Here is a 13,894-nt window from a genome sequence, read left to right as displayed (position 1 = left end):
TATATGTTTAGGGTTTGTATATGTTTAGGGCTTGTATATATGTAATGTACCCTACATGTAAAAAGTGACACATGAGAAGTGGGATGAAAGATTCAGGGTTTCCTGACAGAAAATCTACTACTCAAGATATATGTTTATTTCCTAGAGCTTTGTGTTAAATCAACAGAGAGCACTGAATATTGGAGCCTATATTCTTTATAGCTTTCTTTAAAAATCTTAGGTCTACAGTATATATTAAAAAACAAAAAAAACCTTCTTCAGATCAGTTAAAAATCTACAGCTAGTACATGATAATGAGTCCCCTTCATTCCCAACCTTGGTCATCAAGTTCCCCTTCACAGAGATAATTGAACTTAGATTTGGTGTTTATCATCCTTCCAGAGCTTTTCTATGAGTTTCACCCTTAATATGGGCTTCGCAGGTGACTCAGTGGTAAAGAATCTGCCTACCAAGTAGGAGACATGGGTTTGATCCCTGGATCGGGAAGATCCCTGGAGAAGGAAATGGCAACCTATTTCAGTATTCTTGTCCGAGAAATTCCATGGACAGAGGAGCCTGACAGGCTACAGTCCATGGGGTCGCTAAAGAGCTGGACACAACTGAGCAACACCACCACCCTGAATATATAGTCTTAACTAAGATTTCAAAGCGAAGGTACCTCAAGAAAGTGAACATTGGCTCAAAAAAAAAAAAAAGTAAATAGAATGAAGTTGTCACAGAAGAATAAAACATCATGTAGTAAAAAGTACCTTTCATAATTCTTAAAACGTTAAATGTGACTGTTTTTAGAAAGCTGTGGGGGAGAAAAGATTTGGTGCCCACAGTGGTGGTTTTCCTGCTTTTTCTGATAATTGCCTAATTTCTTGGTGAAATGTACTGATCCCAGAACAAAGCTGGTGGAGAGCAATAGAACTCTACTGAGAGCTTTTTCGAAGCCCACTTTCTGCTCTGAAAAAATGATTGTTACATGACATTTCATCCATAGGAACAAGCCAGTTTCTAGTTCTGGTACTGTATGACAGGTTCTCTTTGAAGCTCAATTGGTGTTAATGACTATGCTGGAGGTATTCATATGCCCCTGTGAGACTTGGAGCAGCCTCCCGTTGCTTGCCTGCCAGTGCTGCCTTAATACTTTCATGGGAGTAATTTCTAAACCTAATTTTTGGTTTATGCTGAAATCATATTATAGAACTTTTAGATTAAAAAAAAGTTTGTAGGCTTTAGGAGGAATTTAAGTTTTTATCAACTGCCATTTGAACAAAAGCTTCAGGCAAATGTAAGTGAAAATAATAAAATGCGGGGCACATTTCAAGATGTTATCACATCATCAAAAGGGGAGCAACCATGGCGTAGTAGAAAATGTGACGGGCAGAGAGGCCTGGATCTGTGCAGAGAGAGCCCTGTCCCTGGTTTCCCTGGGACCTCGGGCAAGCTATCTCATCTTCGAGGTCAGTTACCTCATTTTTAATCTCAGGAAGGAGGAAGGGAAAAATAAATCGAAATTTCTTCAGTGTCCATTACATGTTAAATATCTTCACCATGCTTATTAGAAACTACTCATATCAAACCATGTTCAAACCTTTCATTGAATAGAATTGATTATTTTATCACACTGGTGTTACAGGGCCTTTCTGGCTAACAGGTTCATGGCAGTGATCAAGACCTTTATTTAAAGACTTCCACTGTCTATCTTCACTGTGCTCAGAAGTTCCTAAATCAGAGATCAGCATCGTTAGAGCCCAGATAAGCCTGAGAGGTAGGCTGGGGCAAGAGAAAGAAGAAAGCATGAGGACAGTAATGAGAGAGACCGTCACACTGAGACACTGACTTGGATGTAGCTGTGTGTGGCCATGTAGTTGTTAGGGTAAACTCCTCTGGTTTGGGGAATTGAGAGTAGAAATGATAACTTTAAGAAATTTTGAACAACAACAACAACAAAATAAATAAATAAATACATAAAAGATATCTTAGGAAACAGATTCCAAAAAACATTGAAAAAAAAAAAAAGAAATTAGCTTTTTATTTTAAAAGCAGTGTTATATTACCAGTGCATAAAATTCCTCCTCCATGATATTGTCAGAGAAAATAAGTAAATTGGAGAAGACCCCCTTAAAAGTCTAAGCAGTATTTGTTTTCATTTTCCGTTCCTATCTTAAACACTGAAACTCTGATCCTTTGTGGTGTCACTAATTTCCTTCTGCTTTAGAAGCCTGCACACCGTTTGTAATATTGTGTGAGTCAGACCTACAGTAAGCTGCCATTATCATGGCATAAAGTTTGGAAGATGACTGTGATAGTTTGAACTTTAACAATTTTGAAGTAATTAAAAATGTTACAATGGAACTATGAAAATGACTGCTCTGTATATCTTAAAAGGACTTATAAACTCAGAACAAAATCTGATTTCCAAGTATATTGAGGTAATTTGCTTTCATTATCATGTCTCTGTGGTTCCACCCTTCTGAAAATAGTCTTTAGCAAGTTGAGAGATCAGTTTGAGTTCCAGGTATGTCTTTAGTAAACAGCAGCTTCAATAACATGTACAGAGAGACTAAGTGGAGTGGAACAGTCCAGCCTTTTAGAGAAATCATTCATTTCCTGCTGCTGGTCAGGCAGGAAAGTACAGACTCTGTCCTTTCCCTTTGTAAAGTTGACTTGGGCTACATGAAGCCCTTGTTAGAATGGTCCCACAGTTGAAGATACATGTCTCGTGAATGTGTTCTGAATCACATGTATACTCTCGGTATGTGTGTGTGAGAGAGAGACAGACAGGGAGAATTTCATTGCCATGTGTCTTTATGTTCTTTTTCAAGATAATTTCAAAATGGAAATCCTGTTGAGGCCACTAAGAGCTGGATTAGAAAACCGGATTGTAAGTGAAAGGTTTTCTAAACCTGTTTCCAGTGTGTGTCTGCATGAGTGCTCAGTCACTTGAGTCGTGTCCAGCTCTTTTTGACCCCATGGACTGTAGCCCACGAGGCTGCCTCTGTTCATGGGATTCTCCAGGCAGGAATGGTAGAGTGGGTTGCCATTGCCTCCCCCAGGGATCGAGCCTGTGTCTCCTGCATAGTAAGTGGATTCTTTACTGCTAAGCCACCGGGAAAGCCCTGTTACCAGTATACATTCTGCTTATAAACTATAAATCTGTTAAGAATTATAAAAGTTGTATTTGATACCTTTTCATAGATGTTATTTTGTTTTAAAATGATTGCTCCACAAATTGACCTTAAAGTAGAAAGGGATCAGCAGTATACCACACTTGATCACAATAAATAAAATCCTTTAACTAGTTGAATGGGTACACATAGGCAGATGCTTAGTAACTGGGATCTTGGTGTGTGTGGTTTGATGTCCACAACAATTCAGTCATTCAGTGTGACTTAGTATTAGTCAGAATACAGCAAATCTAGTGAAGGATAATTAATAGGAGTAAAGTGATCTGAACCAGAAGATTTGTGTTACTTTCTTTTTTTTTTGCTTATTTGCCATATACTTTGTCTAGCATTCTCTTGACTAGTGTGAATTAATTTTATGTCTGAAAAATCAAACCTTTAAAGTTTTAAAAGGAAACTCAATTAACAAATAAGTCTACATCCTTAGTATTTATTTCTGTTTAGTGAGTCAACTAGTTACAGTTGGTTATTTTTAAGAACCATCTCCAGTCTCCTGTGGCTGTGCTATACTCATTTTTACCAAGCTGCTGGAACTGAGCCACCGGCTTGAGGGCCTCCAATTGTTTGTACTGAATTAAATTTTAATTGAAGTTAAGCCACTTAAGTTGCTTAAAGTATTAGCTTCTCTAAGGTGCCTCCTTTTCATTCCTTCTTTCTCTTTCTGTTTCTTCTTTTAGTTTTTTCTCTTTATATATTTCCTTTTCTTCATCTGGAAACAAAATAGGCAATAACAGAATAATTTTTTTTCCATCTAAATAGAAGACTACTATAAAAAAAGACTTACTCTGATGAGTAGCTCTGAAAATAAATAGCCTCCAAAACATTGGAGAATATTCATGCTCTCATATCAAGGCATGAATTCTATGCACTTTACTTTCCTAGATATCCGTTAAGGGAAACATTTGAATGAATTTGAACTAATTGCTGAATACTTATTGAAGGCCTTTTATGAAATAAACCAAAGATGTCCTGAAAATTTTAATCATTGCCTGTTCAGTTTCATTGTTCTCACATTGCAGTTCCTGAAACGTCAAGTTTCTGTGAAGCCTCTGTAAAAATGAGCCTTTGTGGGTCAAACAAAACACCTGAGACCTTAGAGTACCAAGTGAGGACTCGAAGTTGAAGAATCTTAGATTCTATCTGGTTGTTGACTTGATAATAGCTTCTAAATGAGTCGCTTCGGTGCTTACAGTTTGTCTGTTTGAAATCTGCTGATCTGTTTAGAGGCATTAAAGTTTCTTCTCAAATCTACTTTCACTTGGAGCAAGGACCTAACATGATTGTCCTACATCTCAACAGTTAATCCTGGAAAATAGTATCATCACCTTAAAAAAAAAAATCTATATAGCCTTTCAGCAGAAAAAAGGACTATCCACTAGTCGTGCACGGTTTCACTTTACTTACACACTTCTGTGTTAATCAAATTCTTAGTACCAGCTAATGCTAAGTAACCATCAGACTCAAATAGAATTTAAAATTGTCACTTCCGTGAACACTTGTATAAAGTTTAGTTCACTTTCATACCCTTTGTTTGATTTGATCTTTACAGATAAACCAAGTCTTATATCCATAATACAAATGAGGAAATCCGGACCCAGAGAGGTTGTGATTTATTTAATCACATAGCTGATGAATAGCAGAACTGTTCAATTTGGGACTTTAACCAGGTTCTTTTTATTTGGTTTTCTGATTCTTTCTTCTCCACCATGCTAACTTTATCCCTCCTCTAACAAATATTTTTGTTTGGAAACCTTGAAAATTGTCATAATTTATTGTAGGAGTGATAACTGTGATTTGTTTTGCCACCCTCCCTTACGGATTATTTTACAGCATTGATTTCTTTCTTCTCTTTTACCTAACTCTGCCCTGTTCATGAAAAAATGATTCCCTAATGCTTAAGCATTAATGGACGCTTTGTTAATCATAAGAACGTTAGTGGATACGTTTTATAACTTTGAAGTGAGAAAGGTGTCTTCCAGGTGCCCACAATTTGTGTGTGACAGACTAAAGGATGTTCTTATTCATTACTGGCATTGATGGAAGAGATGTATGTTTTCTTTCTCCTGTGTATTTTATACAGTTTTATTAGCCCTCCTTGCAGTGATGAGATACTGTTGTTCTTTCTTACCTTTGTGCTTTCTTAACTTTTTTAAGTGTTAGGAGTTGGAAATAAATGTATAAACCCTAAATTGTTAGGGTTTCCGCACTCTTGACTTTGTGTATGGTCTTTCTGAGTTGAGGAGGAAATAAATTATAAGTGGGAACAAATGTGATTCTGAGTGAGAGTATGAGTGGTTAACTTGAAAACGGGAGATGACTACCATCTTGGACATGCTGGACCCTTAAATGATCAAAGAACAGGTGATTAAGATGATGAGTAAGAAGGAATAACAAAAAGAAACCAGGGGGAATTCCCGGGTGGTCCAGTGGTTAGGGCTGCCGTGTGCCCATGCCCAGGTTCAGTCCCTGGTCAGAGGAACTAATATTCTGCAAACCATGCAGTAGAGCCAAACACAAAAAAAGAAACCAGTGAAATGAAAACCAGAACAGTTCTGATTTGGAGTTGAGTACTTACATAAAAGTTACTGGGACCCTCTAGCCATACCTCACTGTTTAACTGAATATGTGTCTGGAAGACTTGCTAACGTTCCATGTACTCCAATTATTTTGTGTTCAACTTTACCTTGTCCAACCAAAGAATGCTCAGTAAAAGAATAAGAGTTGAAAATCAGATCAGATTTTGACTTTTAAAAGCTCTCTTTTGGAATTTTGGTTATTGCAGAAGTTGATAAATAGTCTTATTTTTTCTTTGGCTTGGGAAGGAGATATGCTGTAGAACTTGAGTAGAGAGAGGCCCTGAGTTAGAACATTTGAGCTATTTGGATAATCACTAAGTCCTTGTATATTTGATTGGAATATAATAGTAGATGAGGAACTCTCCAGACCTGAACTGAGAGAGAGTTAATGGGGTGTGTGTGGTAAGGGGAGCGAAAGAAAGGGAGAGAGAGAATTGATGTGTATAAACCCAGGGGAAATTGATAAGCTGGACTGAGTATAGATTTTTGGGTACACTCTATTTTAAAAATTGTTTTTAATGACAAAATATTTTACCTTCATGATTCACTTAAAGATATCCTTTGTTTTATTCAAATTGTGGTAAGGAGGGAAGGAAGGAAGGTCTGTACTAGGGGAAAAGTTCTTTGAAGCAATGTGTTATTTTTTTAAGTTTTTAAAGTTTATCTTCTTAATTATGAGAGTTCTCAAACATATACAAAAATGAATCAACTTCCTCATAGCTTCAGTTCTGTTATCAAGATTTTGCTTCCATTTGCTTTGTCCGTTTTTTTGTTTTTTTTTTCTCTTTCCTGAAATATTTCAAAGTGCACCCAGGAATAGTGTCATTTCACCTCTACTTATTTCACTGTATATCTCCAAACAATAATGACATTTCCTTACCTAACCACAACGCCATTATAATATCTAGTTCCCAGTGTATAATCCAGTTTCCCTGTTGTTTAGTCACTCAGTCGTGTCCAACTCTTTTGCAATGCCATGGACTGCAGCCCCCATTCACCTCTGTCCGTGGAATTTTCCAGGAAAGAATACTGGAGTGGGTTGTCATTTCCTTCTCCAAGGGATCTTCCTTGAGACCCAGGGACTGAACCCACAGCTCCTGCCGTGTCTTCCTGCATTACAGGTGGATTCTTTACCGCTGACCCCCTGGAAAGGTTCCCCTCTCCCCAGCCCCAGCTTCCTTAGTTGTCTCCAAAATATTTTCTCTTTCACTGGTTTGTTCAAATTAGGATTCAGACAAATTAAACTCATATTTGGTTGTTATGTATCATAAATTTTTCTTAATCTACAACAATCCCTTCTAACTCCCACTTGTGGCTTTTTGTCCTTCTGCCATTGACTAGTGAAAATCCAGTTAGTTGAACTATAGATTGCCCCAAATTCTAGATTTGGCTGACTGCTTCCTTGTGGTATCACTTACCTTTGTCCTATAACTCCTCATGTTTCCTATAAATAAACTTTTTGGTCCCAGGACCCCTTTATTCTTTTAAATTATTGAGGACCTCAAAGAGCTTTCAGTTAATATTGATTTTACTATATTAGAAATTATAATGAGGAATAAAATTTTTAAATTTCTATTTAAAGTTAGAAATTTAAAATAATTATTTACTAATTCATTTAAGTAGAACAGTCACGAACTCATTGTCATCGCAGTTATTTTTAATTAAAAATAACTTTATTCTCCAAAACAAAATTAGTGAGAAGAGTGGCATTATTTAATATTTTTGTACATATCTAATGACCTCCTTAATAGAAGACAGATTCTTATATCTGCTTCTGTATTTGTTACTTTGTGATATCTGCAAGTAACCTATGGAAAATTCCACTATACAACACGAGAGTGAAAAAGGTACATGATGTCTTTTTATTATTCGAGTGGTTCTGACCTCACGGACATCTGATGAAAAAGTGAAAGTTGCTCAGTCGTGTCAGACTCTTTGCGACCCTATGGGCTATACAGTCCATGGAATTCTCCAGGCCAGAACACTGACGTGGGCAGCCGCTCCCTTTTCCAGGGCACCCTGGGTTCCCTAAGGAATTCCCTAGTGACTCAGACGGTAAAGCATCTTCCTACAATGCGGGAGACCTGGGTTCGAACCCTGGGTCAGGAAGATCCTCTGGAGAAGGAAATGGCAACCCACTCCAGTACTCTTGCCTGGAAAATCCCATGGACGGAGGAGCTTGGTTAAGCTACAGTATGTGGGGTCGCAAAGAGTTGGACACAACTGAGCGGCTTCCCCTTACTTGGTTCCCTAGATCACAGGTTGAGAGACAGCTGCCCTAGGAGGCTTGATTTGGTAAGAATGGTGGTTAGGTGGTGATGAATGCTTCATGTTTTGTCATTAGGATGCACATCATATCTGGTCATGTTATTGATTCTAGGATTCACTGGGCTTAGGTGAGGCATTTTGCTTTTTAATAGGGCAGCATACCAGTTTTACCATTTTTATTAGTGTTCTATGTATTTTCAGTTTTTCCTAATTAACAGGAGGAAAATGTCTTCACTATTTAATTTTAAATTTCTATGATAATTGGATTTATGGACATTTTTCCATATGTTCACTTATCTGTTACTTATCAATTTATTTTGACCCATACCTATTAGAATTTTTTAATTTGGACAGAGTCCTTCTTAATTACTATCATATTTTGTCCATTCTATGTTGCCTTTTATCTTTGTTTATGCTGTGTTTTATATGTTAAAGTATTTTCATACTAGTCAAATCTTGTGACCTTCTATCAAGTCTGGATTTGGAAAATGGAAAGGAAATAACACCTGAATTTGAAATGCTATGGAAAAGGACTGTGGCAGTCAGCTACTCTTCTCCCTTATTTAAAAAATAAAAGGCGTAGAGAAGTAATAGTTTGTCCATCTTTACACAGTGAGGTAGTGCCAGGGTTTAGACTAGAGACTGACTTTCCCAAGTCTTCTTCCCCTCATTCTATCTCCATTTCTAATAAATACCTCAGTTAAATTTGGAACATGAATGAAGGACTTTGTAATTAAAATCAAAGGTTTAAAAATTTCTTATCATAAATTATATGCTTTGTGGAGGTTTGCCTCTTACTAGAGTACTATTGCGGCTGTTATACTTAGTGGAAAAAGTATATTTTTTCTTATTCATTTTTATATACTTTAAAATTTAGAATCACTCTGAGAATGTAAAGTATTGTTGCATTCTTTAGTTAGAGTTAAAAATGACCTGATTTTGACCACTGTTTTGCCTAACAGGAAGCCTGCAGACCTGCAGAACTTGGCTCCGGGGACCCACCCACCATTTATAACTTTCAACAATGAGGTCAAAACGGATGTAAATAAGATTGAAGAATTTCTTGAAGAAGTCTTATGCCCCCCCAAGTGAGTATCCAAGAAAATATGCCTGGAAATATTTCCATTTTTTAAAGCTTTGTCTTATTTGGCCCTTAGAGACATTTCTCTTGATTGTACTTAAGTTAAATTGTCCCAGAATTAAGTTGGAATGACTAGGACTTCTCTTCATTCATTATAAGGCTACACAGATGTCAGAATTGGCTGCTGGCTAGGCCCGTAAGCCATACTAAGAAAGGTAGGAATCGGAGTAAGCTGGAGAATACCTGGTGAAAGTAGGTTTGGGATATGTGAGATAGGTCAGGAAAGACTAATTATTTGAGGTCCCAAAATGAGAGTGAAGTTTAAGGATAAGAAGAGATGGGGAAAGACATACTCACATTGAACCCAGCCAGAATGTCTAAGCAGGAGTGTGGTACAGGTTGCTGGGAGATTTCCTATCTGGCCATTTTATAGGTAATTTTCTGAAGCTACTGCCCAAGGGCGTTAACTTTTTACTTTGTGTCCCTGGGATTCCACTTTTATATATATATATATTTCTTAGAGGTGTTCTAGATCCCCTGGTCCAGCATATTAGCTCATGTGAAAAGTACTCAGCTATTGTCTATAATGTGAGATGTAATTGAGAAATAAATGTACTATAATGACAGTTAACTAAACTGCAACTATGCAGGTTTGTAATCTTGGCATAGATTCAAAGCCTCATTGATTGCTTTTAGGCTTTTCCAGTTTGATTATCCTGAAAACCAGGTTTCTTTTTTGGGGGCCCAAGCCTTTTCTTGTTAGTTGTCTTTACTCTCCACACATACAGATAAATTTCCTTGGAATGGGATTATTGAGTTAGAGAGTTCTAAAATAATAGTTACTCAGTATTCCTTCCTTCCTTCATTGGTTTATTCTGCAAACAGTTACTGGGCAACAAAGCTCTATGGATACAATATGAGATAGTTCCTGCTCTCTAGAGGTGCAGTTGAGTATGGACAGATAGTGGTGCTATGGGGAAGGTGAGTGGAATCAGGAAAGGCTTTAGAGAAAGAGTTAACATTTGAATTAAGCTATAATTGAAAAAAAAAAAAAGATTGGCATTCAGCAGGTGAATGAGAAGATGACAAACATTCCAAGCAGAAAAATAATTTTGAATAAACTTTCTTTGGAGGACCTAAGGATGTGACTGGGTTGAAGATGGTAGGAAGGCTGCCAGGAGGTATGTGAGTAATGATATCTCTGTTTGCAACTAGTTCATCTTCAATTGGGAACAGAATTGCCCTCTATTCAGCAGTTTTATACTGAGCTTAAAATTTCATTTTCTTAATCCTGTGTTCTAAAGTTTATCCTCTGCCTTCCTGTCTTTCTGAGAACCTCAAACTTCTTTTATCTCTACTTTCCAAGAGTCCTAACCTACCTTCCATCCCTAGTAAAGTTTCTGTAGACAAATATCTATAAAACTATGTTTAACTTTTCCTTCAGACCATGTGTATAGTTACAATACTGATAAACTGAAACTAAGATCTATAGAAACTGAAGCTTTATATACATCAGTAACGAACTATTATGAACATTCATTCAACTTAGTGGAAATAACTTTTGCGAGAACATAGAACCTGCCAGATCTCTTTTTATTCTTTTTGTGTATGTATGTATGTATGTATGTATATCTTACCCTTTTCGTTTCTAAAGTCTGTCAGCTGTGAGGAAAGGTCCATATTCACTAGTTTATCCTCAGACCCTAATGAAAGTAGTCTTTCTCCCGTAACTGTAGATTATTGTATCAACATTAAATTATAAATAGAGAAACAGTTTGAATGACATTCATTTTCTGGAAGGGAAACTATGTTGTTTCAAATCATAGTCTGAAATGTTTATGGTATAAATCCTTCCAAGGATATTTACATTTTTGAAGTCAGTATGCTGATAACATGATATACCATTTCAGTAAAATGGGGGCATTTTTACACATTCTCTCCTAACCTTCTTCTTCAACAATATCAGCAATAACAAAAAATTTCATTATTCTTATTTTTTTATGAGGGAATAAATACTAAGTAATAATGTTGAAGTTATAGTAATCTTAGCTCCATAATAAATATTAATGGAGCTAATATTAAAATACTCTAATTTGTTGGCATCTAGGACTCTCTAAGACATCGTAGCATTTTTAATTTGATTTGGACTTTGAAAATAAACATTTTCACTTTTTGTTTGGCCACATTGTATGGCTTGTGGGATTTTAATTCCCCAACCAGGGATTGAATCTGGGTGCTCAGCAGTGGCAGCAGGTCCAAATCAGTGGACCACCAGGGAATTTCTTCACTTTGTTTTTCATATATAAGAAATTTAGCTTCATTTCATTTAGGCATAAAGAGATACTCTAACCAGAGATGATCTTTTCATTTAAATAATTTAATTTAAAAAATTGGGAGATCTTTCTGTTATAAAGGGTTTATAATCTGCTAAATTCTCTCTGTGGTTAATTTTTCTTGTTTTTATGTTGATGTTTCTGATGGCTCAGATGGTTAAAGAATCTGCCTGCAATGCGGGAGACCTGGGTTCAACCCCTGGGTAGGGAAGATCCCCTGGAGCAGGGAATGGCAACCCACTCCAGTATTCTTGCCTGGAAAATTCCATGGACAGAGGAGACTGGCAGGCTACAGTCCATGGGATTGCAAAGAGTTGGACACAACTGATTGACTAACAACTTTGACTTTATATTCTGAAGAGCATTTCTAAATAAAGTTAAAATTTTTACTTTAAATAGAAGGTAGTATTTTTGATGTTACTAATGCCTCTGCTGTTATTAACTAACATTCAAGTGCTAATTATGTGCCATGCACTGTGCATTGTGGAGTATTTTGTGGAGTACCTCAATCTTCTCCAAGACTTCATGGAAAAACTGAAGATGAGTAATCAAAATAATTTGTCCAGGGTTTCACAGTTAATGGTGGCAGAGTTGGTATATGCATGCTGCATGCTAAGTCGCTTCAGTTGTGTCCACTTTGTGTGACCCCATGGACTGTAGCCTGCCAGTCTCCTTTGTCCATGGGAATTCTCCAGGCAAGAATACTGGAGTGGGTTTCCATGCCCTCCTCCAGGGGATCTTCCCCACCCAGGGATTGAACCTGCTTCTCTAATGCCTCCTGCATTGACAGGCGGGTTCTTCACCACCAGCGCCACCTGAGCAGAGTTGGCATACTTCCTTTCAAAGCTAGATCTATATGCCTTCAAAAACCTGTTTCCTCTTCTGTTTTTCATTTGGTTGAGTTTGACTTTTGTTAAAGGTAAAATGTGAGTCTTTAATTGGAATTGTGCTTTAGTGAGTACGAAATTGAAGGCTAGCTCAAGTTTAGAGGAAGGGTAGGATAGAAAGCGAAGGGAGTTGGTTTTACTGTGATGACCAAGTGGGACTGAAAGTGGTTGTCCAGCTTAATTTAGTGAATCCTTTTTAAATAGTAGGGGAGGTTTAACTTCTGATGAGTTTTTGTTTATATGCATGGGAGCAGCATGTTTCGGAGAAGGCAATGGCACCCTGCTCCAGTACTCTTGCCTGGAAAATCTCATGGACAGAGGAGCCTGGTAGGCTGCAGTCCATGGGGTTGCTAAGAGTCAGACATGACTGAACGACTTCACTTTCACTTTTCACTTTCATGCATTGGAGAAGGAAGTGGCAACCCACTCCAGTATTCTTGCTTGGAGAATCCCAGGGATGGTGGAGCCTGGTGGGCTGCTGTCTATGGGGTCTCACAGAGTCGGACACAACTGAAGCGACTTAGCAGCAGCAGCAGCATGTTTGCATTGAGAGTACTTTGCCCTTAGTGGGTTCTGTAACCCATAATATGAAATACTGATCAAACAGCATGTTCTCTGTCATGCAGACTTGCTTCTAGAGGATGAAAGAGAGAGAAGGAAGTGTTTCTGGGATCATCACATGCATTCTTTTCCCTTTCCTCTGTTCTAGGGCAGTCAGGGACCAGCCTTTTCTCTAGGATGAGGTCTTCAGGTCTTCAGTTCAGTTCAGTCGCTCAGTCGTGTCCGACTCTTTGTGACCCCATGAATCGCAGCACGCCAGGCCTCCCTGTCCATCACCAACTCCTGGAGTTCACTCAGACTCACGTCCATCGAGTCAGTGATGCCACCCAGCCATCTCATCCTCTGTCATCCCCTTCTCCTCCTGCCCCCAATCCCTCCCAGCATCAGAGTCTTTTCCAATGAGTCAACTCTTTGTATGAGGTGGCCAAAGTACTGGAGTTTCAGCTTTAGCATTATTCCTTCCAAAGAAATCCCAGGGCTGATCTCCTTCAGAATGGACTGGTTGGATCTCCTTGCAGTCCAAGGGACTCTCAAGAGTCTTCTCCAACACCACAGTTCAAAAGCATCAATTCTTCAGCACTCAGCTTTCTTCACAGTCCAACTCTCACATCCATACATGACCACTGGAAAAACCATAGCCTTGACTAGAAGGACCTTTGTTGGCAAAGTAATGTCTCTGCTTTTGAATATACTATCTAGGTTGGTCATAACTTTTCTTCCAAGAAGTAAGCATCTTTTAATTTCTTGGCTGCAGTCACCATCTGCAGTGATTTTGGAGCCCACAAAAATAAAGTCTGACACTGTTTCCACTGTTTCCCCATCCATTACCCATGTAGTGATGGGACCAGATGCCATGATCTTCATTGTCTGAATGTTGAGCTTTACGCCAACTTTTTTACTCTCCACTTTCACTTTCATCAAGAGGCTTTTTAGCTCCTCTTCACTTTCTGCCATAAGGGTGGTGTCATCTGCATACCTGAAGTTGTTGATATTTCTCCCGGCAGTCTTGATTCCA

At 38.0% G+C, this 13,894-nt stretch overlaps 1 protein-coding gene across 1 annotated transcript in view; it reads left to right on the top strand.

Moving 5' to 3' along the window:
• Positions 1 to 13,894, top strand: part of CLIC4 (chloride intracellular channel 4) — an 81,045-nt gene that overhangs the window by 41,859 nt on the left and 25,292 nt on the right. The window contains exon 3 of the mRNA XM_069575021.1: positions 8,980 to 9,105. Coding sequence (XP_069431122.1) covers positions 8,980 to 9,105 — 126 coding nt within the window. The remainder of the gene's footprint in view (positions 1 to 8,979; positions 9,106 to 13,894) is intronic.

This window comes from Ovis canadensis, chromosome 2, assembly GCF_042477335.2.
Source record: "Ovis canadensis isolate MfBH-ARS-UI-01 breed Bighorn chromosome 2, ARS-UI_OviCan_v2, whole genome shotgun sequence".
In the NCBI taxonomy this organism is placed as follows: domain Eukaryota; kingdom Metazoa; phylum Chordata; class Mammalia; order Artiodactyla; family Bovidae; genus Ovis; species Ovis canadensis.
This window is presented reverse-complemented; position numbering and strand designations above follow the sequence as displayed.